The 17,679-nt window shown below is 27.9% G+C and overlaps 1 protein-coding gene across 1 annotated transcript in view; it reads right to left on the bottom strand.

Annotated features, from left to right (window-relative positions):
• Positions 1-854: 854 nt before the first annotated feature.
• The window catches only part of LOC117179768, a 20,809-nt gene continuing 3,984 nt past the window's right edge, over positions 855-17,679 (bottom strand). The window contains exons 2-3 of the mRNA XM_033371858.1: positions 4,681-4,788; positions 855-1,194 (exon numbers count right to left, since the gene is read on the bottom strand). Of these exons, the coding sequence (XP_033227749.1) occupies positions 887-1,194; positions 4,681-4,726 (354 nt within the window). The 5' untranslated portion in view covers positions 4,727-4,788 and the 3' untranslated portion in view covers positions 855-886. The remainder of the gene's footprint in view (positions 1,195-4,680; positions 4,789-17,679) is intronic.

Here is a 17,679-nt window from a genome sequence, read left to right as displayed (position 1 = left end):
TATTTAGTAATGTTCGATTGTTTATTAAAAAGTTAAGATTATAAATAATGAAATATATAAACTAAATGTTTTGTTACTGATTTATTTAAAATAATGAAAAGAAAAACATGTTTTAAAGCGTTTAAATTTCAGCGCTAAATTTAAACTTTGAACGTTACAGTTTCAATTATTTCGTTTAAAAAAATTTTAATTGCAGGTGAAACTATTTAGTTTATATTTAAAAAGAACAATTTACCAACTAATAATTCAAAATGATTTAAATTTTAGATAATAAATCTTCTTATTAAAGACGTACCGTCTATCATTAAGCAACAATAGCCTGTACTAGTTTACAAAGGGTTCAGTTTTAAACAAAATTTAAAATCGTTTAATTCTTAATTCTTCTATCTCAAAATTGTTTGAAATGATATAATTTCAACGTTTGAAAATGTATCAAATTAGTTTGAAATGTTAACACTGAGAATAATAACGCAGATTTATATTTTTCAAACTTTTTCAAATGAAAATTTTTTAAGTTCTTATGTGATTATTGTAAATTATTAGGAGTTTAAATAACAAATTCTTGAATCAACGATTCGTTTATCCGTAATTTTAAAAGTTCAAAATGCAATAGAGTTCCATTTTAACTAATTCAATTAGCAGTTCAGTTTTCATTACTTCAAATAAGATCATTTTCAGTTTCAAGAGTTCCAATAATTTAATTTGGATGATCACGGAATTTGAAAAAAGTGTTGAAACTCAGGAAAAAACAGGTAATCATTTTCCTCAATTAAATCAGTTAACCTGTGTGCATCAATAAATATGATGCTAAATTGCCGGAACTGGTTAAAAACGGAATTCCAAAAAATTGGTTCTTTTTGGTCATTTTACAATATTTATTTATATTTTAGTCGTCTACTTCTGGTCCAGCGTCAGCAAGTCCCATAAGTTTAAAGTACATTCTCATAATCCATAAACAGCCAGCTGCCATATATCTATCAAGTTGATCAGCATAATAGAAGTGATAGAATCTAAACCAATAAAACCTATATTTGATTGTGCCCCAGGTAGTGAAATCTTCCTGTGGACGTAGTTTAGGGGGTTCTTCTTTTTCTTCATCTTTTGTTGTTGACGTATTCTCATTTTCCTTATTCTCTGCTGATGTTTTTTCTGTAAGCTCGGCATTCACATCTTCAAACACAGGCTTTTCTTTTCCTGTCAAGGCATAAGATTAACTTAGATTTTAGAACGAACTGACTTTGCGGGCTGTGCTATTGTAAACTGAATTAGTCAAATTGTCACTGTTTCACTCAGTATTTCAAATCGTCATTGGCGAAGCAGTGAAATTGTCACTGATTAAATCAGTATTTTGAATTATGAATGGTGAAACAGTGAAACTGACACTGGTTGAATATGTATTTCGAATTATCACAGATGCAACAGTGTAATTGTCACTGGTTTAATTATTATTTTGAACAATTACTGGTTGAATCAGTATTTGGATTTGTCAATTGTAAAGCAGTGAAAGAGTCACTGGTGTAATAAGTATTTTGAATTGTCACTGTTTCACTCAGTATTTCAAATTGTCATTGACAAACCAGTGAAATTGTCACTGGTTAAATCAGTATTTTGAATTATGAATCAGCTTTTTTTCAGTTTTTTTGGGACAAATTGATCAATTGTTTGTGGGCTGTACGTTATTTCGGACGAAATAAGTAATTTTTCCCCACGATGTGATGACACGCGCGTACCAGATGACTGGAGGTTTATGTCTTAACCACGTGGAGCGCCATATTACTGGTTAATTCCATGATTTCGAATGACTGGTATATTCAGTAAGCTTTTTAGTTTGATTCTCTTACAGGTTCACTCCTTAAAAATCGACTCACTGGTTCATCAGTGATAATTAAGAATACTGTTTCAAGCAGCGAATTGCACTGATTACACCAGTGAACCTCACTTACGAACTTAGTGAAACTTACTTATTAAATCAGTGAACCTCATTTATTCAATTAGTGAGCCTAAATTATTCAATCAGCGACTGAATTCCACTGAGGGAACCAGTGAAATCTGACGGATTGTCAGTAACACACTTCTGGCTGTTTCAACCAACAAGCTTTCACTGGTTCATTTTTAAGAAACAAATTAGGTAAAGTCTTTTGGATGGGAGGTTATGTTAACGATTGTTCTATTCTGGTTTAAATGAAGAGGGGAGGGGGGTATGTTCCCCAAATCATTTATTACGTAAAAAATTTTTAAAAAGTGCAAATCAGTACAAAAAAGTTAAACGTACCTTATAGGAAACCTGTATTATCATTGGGATCGTAAATGAACGCTCAGATGAGATACTTATCACATAACGTAAAAATAGATGTCTACCTTGTCGATCTAAAATACCTCTCAAATATTTTTTCCGTGGGTAAAATTTAATTTTAGACTTGTACAAAAACAAAAATTGTGATCAATTATCATCCCGATGATAATATAGATTTCCTTTATTTTCTATCTATGACTCTTTGGAGAAAAAATTTCGATTACTCTAGTAGCTTAGTGGATAGAGCACCCGACCTACAATCGGAAGACCTGGGTTCGTATCCCAGTGGACCGAAGAGGAGATATCTTTTTTCAGTAATAAAAGTTAATTGTAAATATAAATTATTTTAAACAGCACTTTTTAAGCGCAATCTAGTGCTTACTGTATTACTTAGTGCTTTAATGCATACAACATTCATATTAATTTATTAATAATTATAAAATTATTATTTGTAATCTCGCTTTTAATATTACCAATACCTAGTAATATTAGTATTATTATTAAATTCAATAGTCATAAATTCGTGGAATAATAAATGCATAAAACAAATAAGTGATAATTCACAAATTACGTCAGGTTATTTTTCTAATATTTTAAGAATCAAAATATTATAACTGATGTCATTAAAAAAACATTATTTTTGTGAAAAATGTTTTAATTTACAAAAAAATCATTTATTAATTAATAATAATACGGGACGAATCTTTTTTACCGAAAAAAACATTGCCTACAACTCTACTGTCTTGAATTTCAAAAGTAAATTTTTCTATGGCCAGAATAGTTAGAACAATTTTTGTAAGAAAACATTTTTTAAACAAATAATTATATTTTTAGATTATTTAGTTATTTTTTAAATTGGAAAAGGCAGAGCTGTATTGATGGCTTTCCTGAAAGAAATAAGTCTTCATTTATTTAAATAAAATCTTTTTTTTTTATAAGAAGCGACGGTCAGAAAAGTTCAATTGCAAAAAATGGTTCGAAAAAATGTTTTTTTTGTGAATTGTAACATTTTTCATAAAAAATAATGTTTTTTATTTCAAATTACATCAGCTATAATATTTTGATTCTTAAAATCATAGAAAAACTATTTTTTCATTTATCTGAATTCAATTATTTTGTTAAAGATATTTCGTTTTTTATTATAAGTGCAACTGTTTAATTAAAAATGATTCTTTTCTAATCGAGGATGTGTGTATTTTTTGAAAATTTGCCTTTTTGGGTTAAATTGAACTGTTTCTGATTTCAAATTAATCACCTTAAAATTAAATATTATCTCTTTGTACCAAATTATTATATGTTTTAAATTATAATTTAAATAATTGATTGAAAATTTATGTGTTTGTTTTAAAATCAATTTTTTTGTTGAACAATCGTATTTTTCGAATGAAAGTTCAACTGATTTATATAAAATTCGTCTTTCGGGCTTGAAGATTCCACAATTTGGTATAAAACTATGTTTTTTTTTTAAATTGAAAATTAACTTTTTTACGAAAATTTAAATACTTCATTTTTAATTAAAAATGTAACTTTTTAAATTTAAACATTCAAACATTCGGTTAAATATTAATGTCATTTGTTGAAAATTCGCCTTTTTAATAGGAAGTTCATATTTTGCGTTAAAAATTTAAATAATTATTTGCAAATTTACGTATTTTGTAAATATTTATAATTTTAGTAGAAAATTACTTTTTTAGGTGGAAAATTAATATTGTTGGTTAAATTTTCAATTGTTTGGTGAAATATTCGACTGTTTTCATTCTTTTTCGATTGAGATATCTTTTGGTTCAAGAAATTCCTTTTGAAGTTGAAAATTCATTTCTTTTATCAGAAATGTCATCTCTTTTGGTATAAATTTTATCTATTTTAGTAGTAATTTAATCTCTTTAAGTAGAAAATCAAATTTTTTGTTTAAAACTGCAACTGGTTGGTTTAAAATGAATCTGTTTTGGTTAAGTATTTAGACATTTTGTCAAAAACAATTCTTTTTTGGTTTAATTAAACTGTTTTTAATTCAAAATTAAAATCTGCATATAGCTTAAATGTCGGCTATTAGTTTTTTTTTTTTTAGGATTCATCTTTTTTGGTTCAAAATGCAACTACTTGGTTAAAGTTAAACTACAGTGTTATTTCATAATAAACAGTAAAATTTTTGCAAAATACCCCCCCCCCCAACGTATTGCTTTATTTTTGGATGATCTCTGAACAAATTAGTCGAAAAAATTAAGTCAGCAAAAATTAAATATGATAAGTTATAATTGATATTAAGACTCTTCCTTTGAAACAAAAATAATGAAAGTATTATTTGTTTAATAATAAAGAAAGGAAAAAAATTCTTTATTATTTTAGGGCCAAAAAGATGTGGAATAACATTCATAAAAGTTTCTTACCTTTTCTATGAGTAATTTGCGATTCAATCCTTTCTTCCGACTCCATGTTTGACAACAAATTCTGTTGATTCGCAAAATTGGGAAACGTTAAAAAATCGTAGCAATTAACTGAAATAAAACATAAAATCATCATAAAATAAACTTTTTAAAAATCTTTTTGGTATATAAAAATGGGGAAAAAAGGAACAAACGTATAGATCTCATAAAGAAAGTTTTTATGTACCCGTGAAAGACGAGAAATTTTCTACAAACCGTGCGTGACTCGAGTATGGCCGTAAGGATTGGTTTCGAGGATCTTGCAAGCTAAGTTTAATTCCTTTTTATTTATCGTTCTATTTTAACCTATAAATACTCCTAAACCATAGCTATCACTTAGCTTTCGTCGTGTCCTTGGTACAATAAAAATTTTATTTCTAAGAAAAAGTGTTACCATATTTTCGAGTGTAATCCTGTAATGTTTCTGTTTTATTTTCAAACATAATATTTTTCAGTAAATCCCAAGGTTTTTATTTCAAATTTTGGTTTCAAAGTAGATGAAAGCTTTGCAAAAAGAAAAATCAGTTGACAACTCCCTAAATTCAAGAACGGTTCCCGGGGGAGGGGGGATTGCCCCCCTCAGGGATTTATAACATCAAATTGAAGAACTTGTATTTTATGCACGTAAAGTACTTAAGGCCTCTTAATTCTTTAAAAAAATGTAAGCTTCCTGATTTAATAACTTCATGGCATACTCTCCAATATGGAGTTGGCCGTCTACACTCTTCAATTTCGTTGTATGCTCAGCCGTAGCGCCACGTATCCGTAGCGGCGTGAAGTGTTATCACAAAACTAAATTGGAGAGTTTAGACGGCTGACACCGGATTAGAGAGTATAGCATTCGGTACATCTATTCAAGGTATAATTTCCAATTTGGGGTTAGCAGTCTAAAATTTTCAATCTCTTTTTGTGCTAGCCCGTAGCGCCACGTAAACGTTGCGGCATGAAGTGTTAATACAAAACGAAATTGGAGAGTTTAGATTGCTAAAACCAGATTAGCTAATTTCAGATTGGAGAGTAAGGTAAAAGTCCCAATTTGGGCGAATGTAAGGATTTGTTTGGCGTATTTAGTTTGTAAAAGTATTTTAAATCGTATGAATCGATAAAAGTTCCTAATGCCGCACAGTTATAACATTTTTCATCAATACTTTGTGTGCTTATCGATATAAACAAATAATTTTTACTGAATAATAAAGAATATATTATGCTTTACCGATGAACCTATTTGGGGGAATGAATTTTTCCTCTGACCCAGTCTAGGCGAATCAAATGTTCCAATTTGGACGAATGATGCCATGTTATATTTCCTACAGTAAATGGATATCGTCATTGATAAACACTGACTCCTAATTTAACTTTTCATTAGAAAATTCACAATTTTAAATTAAACATTTCTCAGCGTAATAAATCACGTAATTAAAGGAAAAATAATATTTTTAACGTTTGCATTTTTACACTGGCCATCTTATTGTTGTTGTAATTGTTTCCCGCACATTTTATCAATTATTCAATACAGATGCATAAACAAAACAGGCATCATAACAGGAGAAAGCTTTCAGAATTGAAATAGTGTGCTTGTTATCTTAAAAAAACTCCGCATTTTTATGAAACCGAGTTGTTTGTAAACACTTGCACAAATTCCTCCAGCTTTTTTTCTTCAGTCCGTATTAAGGCCATGTGATGAGTATAACAGCTGATCAAGTCAGCCTTAAGATCAATATTTTTTCACCCATATTGAAAAATAAAAGTTTAAGTAACGCTTTAAGTAAACGTTTAAGTAACGTAAGTAAGTTTAAGTAACGCTGCGCTAGTGCTGATTTGACACAGCTGATACCAGACTGATACGTATGTCAGACCAAACATGTTCATTTGCATTTCAAATGCAAAAATTAGTTTTTGAATTATTTGTGCATAATGTTCGTGAGCGATTTTTGTTGTTTTGCCCCACTTTGGTCAATATAAGCCTCATAACTAGCCCACTCGCAACATTGCAAATTGCTTGCAGGGTTGAACGACAGCACGGTCGGTATCTCTCCCAAAACAGTTATGAAAAAAAACTTTTTTCACTATTCTAATTATTTAGGACCAGAGACAGATTTTTTCATGCCTCCTATTTATCGTGCCAAACTTTTAACGCGATATCTCATTCCGTGTGGACGTAAGCTGGTAAAGAAAACTTCCACTGGTATTTTCTTCAAAAAAAATTTTTTCTGAAAATTTTTACCGGAACAAAGCAGAGACATGGACTTTATTACCTCCTCCTTCATTAAACAAACTTTAAAGCGATACCTCATTTAGTTTAGACATAAGTTGGGAAAGAAAAATTGAAGCCCAGGTTTGGTCACGTGACCCTTTCGTCACATGGCCTTAAGGCGGAAGGAAATATCCGAATTATCCATTCGTTTTCATTAATATTGAAAAACACATTCGTCAAACTTATGATTAATACTTACTTTTCAATCAAAACATTCCGCCACAAAAATTTTGAAGCGCTTTTGAAAAGAAAAACTACGCAGCCTGTCAACTCGCGAACTAACAAGCCGAGAGTAATGTTATGCTTGATCGGCCACAGATGGCGACACGCGTGACTATCAGAGCTGCCAGATCGAGCCTGAAATTCACCCCCACCATACCTACCGTTTGGGAGCCGCAAAAAAGAAGGTGCATGATTACCACTGTGAGTTCGTGCGTAAGTCGAAACTGCACGATTCGACTTCGGTTTTCTTTCGTACGATGATTGCCGATCTGAAAGCTTCGGAAAACTTCGGTGGTCTTATATTTATATCTCGATCCCCATTTGAAAGAAATGGCAGAAATTAGCGAATTTAATGTTTCGCGTGATTCTTCATTTCATGCATAAATCGATTTTGAGGTTCTGGTTTGCAGGTGTATATTAAGTATTAATATTATTACTATTATGTAAATTATTAATGATAATATCATAATTATAAAATATTATAATAATTTTAATTAATAGTTGACAGACTTTTAATAGAAATAGTTAAACTTTCAACTAAAACAATTATTTTTGGCTTTAAATTCTTGACATTAATTGAAACTTTCTTGGAATGTTTTAAAATATCCTAAAAAAGTTGAAATCCTTTAAAATCTGTTAAAATTTTTCAAAGCTCTTGAAAATTCATTGCATATTTAAAAATACCCAAAAGTATCTAAAATCCTTTAAAATCTCATTCTAAATCATTGAAATCAATTTAAAATTCCTTGAAGTCTATTGAAAATGGAATTAATAATAGTTCAAAGCCTTCGAAATTTAATTTTAAAAAATTTTCAACTATTCAATAGAAATAATTTTCAACTCGATGGGATTCAAGTCTTCAAATTTAGAATTGTAAACTTAAAAGTTTATTTATGAAAAACTAATAATAATAAAGAAATTGAATGTGTTGAAAATTTAAATGTATGTTTTTCAATTGGACCATCTCTAAATGAAAATATTTCAGACTGAAATTTAGAAAACAGAAAAATTTTCTAACATTAAAAATTTAACTGTTTGTAGATTAGTTAAACTATTAAATCAAAGTTTTAATAGAAATTACTCGAGTTAAAATTTAACTATTTCTAAAAAGATTTTTGTGTATAAGTATATAATTATGTATATATATTTTTTAGGGTATTTTTACATTTTCAAAAGGAATTTCAAAAAAATTTTAAAATTATAGCAGGGTTGTTTAAAAAACTCCAAAGTATCTTAGAAATATTTAAAAGATGTCGAGGGATTTCAAAAGATTTTAAAGAATTTTCAATATTTTAAAATGTTTTAAAACATTCCAAGGAATTTTCAAATAATTTCAATAATTCACAGTAATTTCAAATAATTTTTACTATTTTTTTTTCAACTTTTCTGGTTGAAAGTGGAACTGCTAGGTTGAAAATTTAGTTTGTTTTTGATTGATGATTTATCAGCTTAGTTGAGAAAATTTGTTTTCTCAAAATGTAACTATTTTGTAGAAATATTTTTTGTTTGAAAATGAATTACGGTTAACAACAAGAGAATTAATCTTTTTTGTCGAAAATTTAACTATGATTAAACCATAATTTTTTTATAGAAAATTAGACTTAGTGGAAAATAAATTTCTTTTGTGCAAAGTACATGTATTTAATTAAAAATGCCTTTTTTAGTATACAATGCAGCTTCTTGGATGAACATTTAACTTTTTGTTTAAAAATTTAACTATTTAGAAATAATAAACTAATAAAAAATATATTAAATCTTTCAAAATCTCATATTGAATCACTGCAATAAATTGAAAATTCCTTGGAACATTCTAAAATACTCTCAAATTTTTCAAATCTTTCAAAATCTTTTGAAATATCTGCAACTTTTTTTATGATTTCTAAAGTACCTTGGATTTTTTCAAATAACCCTTCTAAAAATTTTCTAATTCTTTGAAATTTCTTAAAATTATAAAAATAAGTATCAAATTCCTTGATATCTTTTAAAATAACCTCAAATATTTAAAATCTTTTGAAATCTCTTTAAAATTTTAAAACTTGAGATTGAAATTTAGAAAACAGAAAAATTTTAAAACGTTAGATATTGAAATGTTTGTAGATTAGAGTTATGAAAATGGGATCAATTAAATTCAAAGCTGATTGAAGCATTCAAAATTGAATGTTCAAAAAAGTAAAACTATAAAATCAGAATAATTTTAAATTCGATGGGATGCAAGTCTTCAAATTTGGAATTTTACACTTGGAAGTTTATTTATAAAAAATTAGAAATCATAAATAAATTGAAAGCGTTCGAAATTTAAAAGTATGTAAAAAAGTATATGAATTTATAATTATATACAATAATGTATATTTATATTTTCCTCTTTTCCACACCACTGCAGAAATTCTAAATTCCAGACCACAGAAATTTCAAATTTCTGACATTTTATAATCAGAATTTTGTAAAGCCCAAAGTTTCTAAAGCATGAAGTTTTAAAAAATTTCAAGATATTTCAAAAGATTTGTAAGGATTTAAAATATTTGAAGAAGTTTTAAAAGATGTCAAGGAATTTTCAATTGATTACAGTTATTTAATATGAGATCTTAAAGGATTTGATATATTTTAGGATATTTTAATAGATTTTAAGTAATTTTAAAATGATTTTAATGATTTAGTATTAGATTTTAAAGGATTTTAAATATCCGAGGAAGTCTTAAAAGACGACAAGGAATTTTCAATTGATTACAGTAATTTAATATGAGATTTTAAAGGATTTGATATATTTTAGGATATTGTAATAGATTTCAAGGAATTTTCAATTTATTTCAATGATTTAGAATGAGATTTTGAAGGATTTTAGATACTTTTGGGTATTTTTAAATATGCAATGAATTTTCAAGAGCTTTGAAAAATTTTAACAGATTTTAAAGGATTTCAACTTTTTTAGGATATTTTAAAACATTCCAAGAAAGTTTCAATTAATGTCAACAATTTAAAGCCAAAAATAATTGTTTTAGTTGAAAGTTTAACTATTTCTAATAAAAGTCTGTCAACTATTAATTAAAATTAATATAATATTTTATAATTATGATATTATCATTAATAATTTACATAATAGTAATAATATTCATACTTAATATACACCGGAAAAAAATAACCTCAAAATCGATTTATGAATGAAATGAAGGATCACGCGAAACATTAAATTCGCCAACTTCTTCCATTTCTTTCAAATGGGGATCGAGATATAAATAGAAGACCCTCGAAGTCTTCCGAAGCTTTCAGATCGGCAATCATCGTACAGCAGAAAACCGAAGTCGAATCGTGCGATTTCGGCTTACACACGAACTCACAGTGGTAATCATGCACCTTCTGTTTTGCGGCTCCGAAACGGTAGGTATGGTGGGGGTAAATTTCAGGCTCGATCTGGCAGCTCTGGTGACTATATAACGTTTAAAGAACACAAATACGTAATAAAGTGACTATAAATCCTATATCAAAAATATCTGAATTATATTCTAGAATTTGAATAAACTATTACTAGTGTCATAAACTTTAAGATTACCACGGATTTACGTACAGTATGTGAGCATTCGCACAAACTGGGTCACTCGCCCAAAATGGGACATTTACCTTAAAGCATAGAGGTATCAAATTATCAAACCTTATTTTCAATTTTTTGTCTTCTGAAATTGCAAAACATGTACCACCCTTTTTTAAGGATCGTAAATTTTGACATCTTCCCCCAACCCTTGGTCTAACCTAATTTGTTCCAACTAAATTTTGCTCGGGAATTTTTCGTCAAATCTTAGTTTTTTACATTCTCATCAGAGAAGGTATTAGATTTGTGTAAAATTTGCCCCCCCCCCAACCCCAGTTTTTGTCAAATGTCCACATTTTGAGACCCTCTCAAACCGAAAAACAGGTTTTTACGAATGTGTCTGTCTGTCTGTTTGTCTGGCTTTATGTCTGTATGTCTGTCTGTGAACATGATAACTTTCGAAAAAATTAATCTATTAGATTGCCCTTTGGCACATTTGTGTAGTGTCCTAAATTAAAGGTCAAGTTCGTTAGCCAGCCATTTTGGATAAAAATTCAAAAAGTGGGCACATTTTGAATATTTTTTAGACCACTGTTTTGAAAATTCCAAAATTCTCTGCATGGTTATTTATAGTATTCAAAAAGTTGAAAAATTTATCCCAATTACTTTTTTTGAAAAATCAAAAATTCCCAGAGTTAGAGCATTTACAAAATCCAAAAAAAAAATTAAAATGAACCTTTTAAGCCAAACAACGCATGATGTGAAAAAAAGTCAAGCAGAGAAAAACGTTGCTTTTCGAAATCCCTACAAGATCATGATAACAATTTTTCAATTTGTTCGAAAGTTGAAAATTCCAAAATTTGATCGTACCAAAAATTTCTGAAACCATATTTTTTCAAGATTGAAAAATTCTATGTACGGTTATTCATAGTACTCGAAAAGTCGAACAATTTATTCCTATGAATTTTTTCTATAAATAGAAAATCATCAGAGTTAGGGCATTTTCAAAATCGAAAAAAAAAACTAAAATGAACATTTTAAACCAAACAACACATGATATGAAAAAAAGTGAAAAGAAGAAAACCTTTGCTTTTTGAAAGTCATACAGGATTATGATAACAACTTTTTTAATTTGGTCCAAAAGTTGAAAATTCCTCAAATTCCATTTCTTGGTTAAACTATACAAGATACGAAAAAAATTAAAAAGCTCAAATTACATGCACTGTAAAAAACTACAAATTCATAATGAATCACTTTTCGACACAAGTTACGAAAAAAATGAGACAAAACTTGTTCATCTAAAAAAGAGCTATAATTTTTGATAGGACACGTAGTTTTGGCTTCAGTCGAAAAAAATAACATTCAAAATAAAAATGTTAGGTTTTTTTGAAAAAACGACACAAGGTATACACTAAAATTAACAGACAAAAGTTGTTCGCCTAAAAAGATCTATCAATTTATTATCAATCATTTTTCGATAGGACGAGTAGATTTTTTTTCATAAATAATAAGATTAAAAATAAAAAAAAATTAATTTTTGGAAAAAGCACAGACAAGACGAAAGAGGACATAGGCTTCTATATAGGTTCCTGTATTAGACTCCATGCAGATGCGCGGTAGTTTTTATTTAATCGTAAAAAACAACATTAAAAATAAAAAATTATAAAAACAAGGAAATAAGAATTAGTATGACTCAATTTGTATGCATATTATGAATTCTAATTATATACATTTATTGAAATGATACATGCTTCAGAGCAGCTTAGAATACAATTTAAAGCAAAATAAGAAAAAAATACAAAAATAATCATGATAAATACAATTTGCTTATTATTTTACAATTTTTTAATAAGTAATCCCAGGCAGAGTTATATAAAAAATGTATTATAATTGATATAAAAGTGTTGTGTATAATGTAGAAAAGTTGACATGTTGGACAAAATCGAGTGCGAAGCACGAGATACGTGATGAGAATGTGTTCGTTAAAGCCAAAAGAGCTTTAACAAAAGAGAGTTCAAAATCACAAAATTACAGTTGTCGGTCCGTTTACCTTTATTTTAAAAGGTCTGTGCCCGAATGCGGAAGAAATGTAAAGACCAAGTGCGGAGTGCGATTGCCATCAGTCGCGTGCCGTAGGTGCGCTCAAACTCTCTTTTAACGAAAGAGAATTCACAATTACAAAATTACAGTGGTGGATGTTTGGAGTCCTAATTTTAAAATGTTTACGCAAGAATGTGAAAAAATATAAAGACCAAGCGCTTAGTGCGAGATAAATACAACATCGAGCGCGAAGCGCGAGAACAAACAGATGTGCACCCTAGGCGCGCTTAAACTTGCGAGCGAAGTTCAATATTTAAATAATAAGTTGCGAATTTTCAATGAAAAAAGATGAACTCACAACAGGAAATATGATATTTGCTATTTTAACGGACGGAAGATTTTCAATTTAAATCAGAAGCAGTTAATTTGAACATAAAAGGATAATTTTCAACAAAACACTTAAATCCTGTACTAAGAAGGATATTTTAGTCTATAAAGAAAAAATATTTTGTTTAAAATAAAGAATTTTGATGTCAAAATTGATAAATTTCCAACAATTTTTAACCCAAGATCTGAATTTTCAAACAAGAAGAATTATTTTCTACTGAAAAAGGCGAATCCTGAACAAAATACCTTAATTTATAACCAAATAGTTGAATTAACAACAGATAATGTTAATTTTCTATAACAAAAAAGAAATTTCAACCATGCATTTTCATCCGAAGAAAAAATAATATAAAAAAAACGAATCATTTTAAAATGTTTTAATTTCTCACGGAACTATGAAATTTCTGAGACAAGAAAACGAATTTTCGATAAAACAGTTGAATTTTTGACCTACAAATATAAAATTTTAACGAAAAAGTTTATTTTGAATCAAATAGTTACATTTTAAGTTATAAAAATAGTTTTTAACTAAAACAAGAAATTTTAAATACAACAGCTTAAACTAAAAAAATTAATTTCCAAAAAAAAACGAATGTTCGACAATCTACCAAATTTTTTATACCATTAGTGTAATTCCTTAAATAGAAAATTAGTTTTTAACCTAAATTGTAATAGTTAAATAACCACTTGAAAAAATTGATTTGAAATAAAATTAATTTTTTACTAAAATGATGAATCCTAAACTAAAAAAAAAGAATTTTTAAGAATGTAGTGAATTACAGTCACGACCTTATAAGTATTTTGCAAGAAATAATTTGAACCGCATAGATTTAAATCTAGATTCCCGAGATCCCCTTTTATTGTACTCGGAAAGTACCCCAAAAAATGTAAAATAGCAGTTCTACAATCGAATTCGGGCTAAAGAAGGAAATTTTTGGAATTTTTTTTCAATGTTAATTAGTTTGTTTTTTCATTAAAAAAAAAATTTAAGTATTTTTTTACTAATTTTTCAAATTCTTTAAAAAATAATTTCTTGTTAAAATAACATTTGTTTTCCCTGTAAATCATGAAAAGTTATTATTTTTCGAGATAAACGATGAAAATGACGAATTCAAAGAGTAACATTTTTTGCTTATCATATTTGGTATTTATTTGAATAAATTTTATTTCCCAAACAATTTTTTTCTCTGTAAAGCGCGACAATTATTATTATCTTGAATTGATGACGCATGCTTCGACTTTTTAGTTATGAACAATAATTAAATAAACATTAAAGAGAAACATATTTTAAACGATTTTTTGTGGATATACAGGGTGGACAAAGCTGGGGCTTTCATACATGGCAAGTTGAATGCTAACCGAATTGCACAATAGCAGGGGAGAAGCCATTTTACAGGGGTATTTTCATATTTTGCGCCTTTAAAGTTGCATTCGGATCGGCCATTCGGCCAAGTCCGTGCATCTTCGGAGTAAGTTTTTGAGAGTTTCCATGGTTGCGTTCAAAACGTCAAGCGGTTATATTCAGATTCACCTGTTTGCCCTAGTCCCTGTCAGTAAATATAGGCAATGTCAATTTAAAGTTTACGCATGTAATATTTCATTCACTTTATTTAAAACATATCCTGTCTATTCATAACATACCTTTTTGTATGCAGTAAAAATAAGCGTTAAACACCATTCACTCTTCGCCCACTGGAAGCGCAGAATATTATTACTATTTTATACTATTTGTCACTGAGCAGCTATTCTATAATGGTATTATCATAGAAAAAAAAATACGTTTACTTCTTAGTTCACATGTCTCACTTCATTATTAATTAAACACTTTTATTATTTGTAATTACTATATAACATAACCTATATTGTTTCGATACTTGTATCCGTTTGAAATTTCGAACGCAACCATGGAAACTATCATAAACTTGATCTGAAGATGCACGGACTTGACGGAATGGCCAATCCGAATGAAACTTTAAAGGCGCGAAATATGAAAATACCCCTGTATAATGGCTTCTGCCCTGCTGTTATGCAATTCGGGTAGCATTCAACTCGCCATGTATGTAAGCCCCAGCGTGTCCACCCTGTAGTATGCAGGAGGGAAGGCTGAAATAAAAAAATGTGCAATTCCAAATTTTTCTTTACGCTTTGCAATAAACCTCTTGTTGTAATTAAAAACAAAACTTTCGCAAGTAGTTTCTATTTAAAAAGTTATTATTTTTGAGATTCACTTATTATTTGTTCATGACTAAAAAGTCAACGCAAAATAAAATATTTTACAAAAAAAGAAACTTTCTAGCATTACTCTAAAAGAAGATAGTTATAAATAATAATCAAATGTTTAAATAAGCACTTTTTATCACATTGAAATAATAATTAACTAATTAAGTAAAGAGTGGAGAAAAAAGTCGGGGAGTTCGGAAAAAACTGCCACTTTTTAAAACTTATCTAAGAGAAGATAGTTATAAACAATTATAAATTTTTTAAGGAACTGTTTTCGTTAACTTGTATTATTTATTATTTTAATTTGTAAAATAAGGCTACAGATAAAAATTTCGGTAGAAATGGCAATTATCTGGCATTAATGAAGAAGATAGTTATAAACAATAATAGTTTGTTTGAGTAACTATTTTGGCTAAATTAAATTAATAATTAACTCTAAGTTAAAAATAGACTAAAAAGCTAAAAGTTAAAAAATGTAAATTTCAGAAAAAACTGCAACTTTCTAGTACTATTGAAATTGAATATTAGCAATAATAATAAATTATTTTAATAATTTACCTAAGTAACTTTGATCAATTATTCCACTCTTGTTAATCAATAATTCAATATGTTGGATTTTTTTCGAAAAACTGCAATTTCATAGCATTATTCTAACAGAATATTATTAACAATAATAATAAATTGTTAAATCAGTTATATTTATAAACACAAATTAATTATATCCTTCATGAAATTTGAAATTTGAACAGAAATTCGAAAATTGTGGAAAAAAATGCGACTTTCTATCTCTATTCTAAGAGAAAACTGCTAAAACCAATAATAAATTGTTGAAACAATTTATTGAAACATCTAATTGTCGTTATAAGGTAGTTTAATTTATAATATCCTAAAATTGGTAAAGTAGTTCATGGATGGCCCGTAATGTATTTTAAATTTTTGAAGGAAAACTAGCATCTGAAAAGCATTGTATTTAAAGACTTGCAGTATATAATTGTAACCTGAAGCACACTCCAGGAAAGTTCTAAAACTGGAACATGTTTGCATTGAAACCAGTTTTTCGATTAAAGCAGTTGCGTCACACACGTGATATACATGTAAATATCAGTTAAATTACAAAGAACGCTTGAAAATAGAAAGTAAAAAAAAATAATCTTTCTCTCTAGATAAAAACTAAAAAAAACTTTTAGAGTTTTTGAATGTCATATAAATAAAACTATATTTTTTAAATAATCTCAATTTAAAAAAAAGAATGTTTTTAAATTGAAAAAAATTGTACATGTTATGTAAAAAATCTGAAGCATATTTGAAACATTCGTTTTGAACAATATTAAATTGCTGATACAACTTTTTTGTTAACTTCAATTAATTATTACCTCACTAACTGAAAAAAGGACAGAAAGGTAAAAATTTCCGTAAGAACCCTATCAGCCATTGATATAGAGGAAGATAGTCATCAACGACAATAATTTGTTTAAGCAATTATTTTTGCTAAATATAATCATTTATTAAGTTACCTCTAATGAAAAAAAGACACATAGTTGAAAATTTCTGAAGAAAAAAACTTTAACATTCTACCATTAAACAATGAGAGTATTCTCAGTAATAATAAATTGTTGAAATAATTATTTTTCTTAAATTGAATTAATGATTACTTCACTTCAATTGAAAATTTGACAAAAAGCCAGAAACGTCAGAAGACCCGGAACCTTCCTAGTATTCTTTAAATAATTAATTTTCTTGACTCTAATTAAGTATTTAACTCATTTCAATTGAAAATTGGTCTGAAAGTAATTTTTTTTAAACTTCAATTTTTGAGCATCAATGCAAAAGAATATTATTAAAAATACTACTAAATTGTTTAAACAAACACTCTTGTAAAAAACCGATGAACTATCACCTTCCACTAATTGAAAATTTGGAAAACAAGTGAAAAATTGGTTAAAAAACCGCGACTTTCTAACTATATTCTGTACAAAAATTGTAATAATAAATTCTGTAATAATAAATTGTTTAAATAATTATTTTTCTTAAACTGAATTAATTATTACTTCACTCTAATTGAAAATTTGACAAAAAGCCAGAAACCTCAGAAGACCCGGAATCTCCCTAGCATTATTCTATTAGAATATTGATAATAATAAATTCTTTAAATAATTAATTTTCTTGGCTCTAATTAAGTATTTAACTCATTTCAAATGAAAATTGGTCTGAAAGTAAATTTTTTTAAACTTCAATTTTTGAGCATCAATGCAAAAGAATATTATTAAAAATACTACTAAATTGTTTAAACAAACACTCTTGTAAAAAACCGATGAACTAT

This window comes from Belonocnema kinseyi, chromosome 9 (assembly GCF_010883055.1).
Source record: "Belonocnema kinseyi isolate 2016_QV_RU_SX_M_011 chromosome 9, B_treatae_v1, whole genome shotgun sequence".
NCBI classification, from domain to species: domain Eukaryota; kingdom Metazoa; phylum Arthropoda; class Insecta; order Hymenoptera; family Cynipidae; genus Belonocnema; species Belonocnema kinseyi.
Note: the sequence above shows the minus strand (reverse complement) of the source record. Positions and strands in the feature narration are given on the sequence as shown.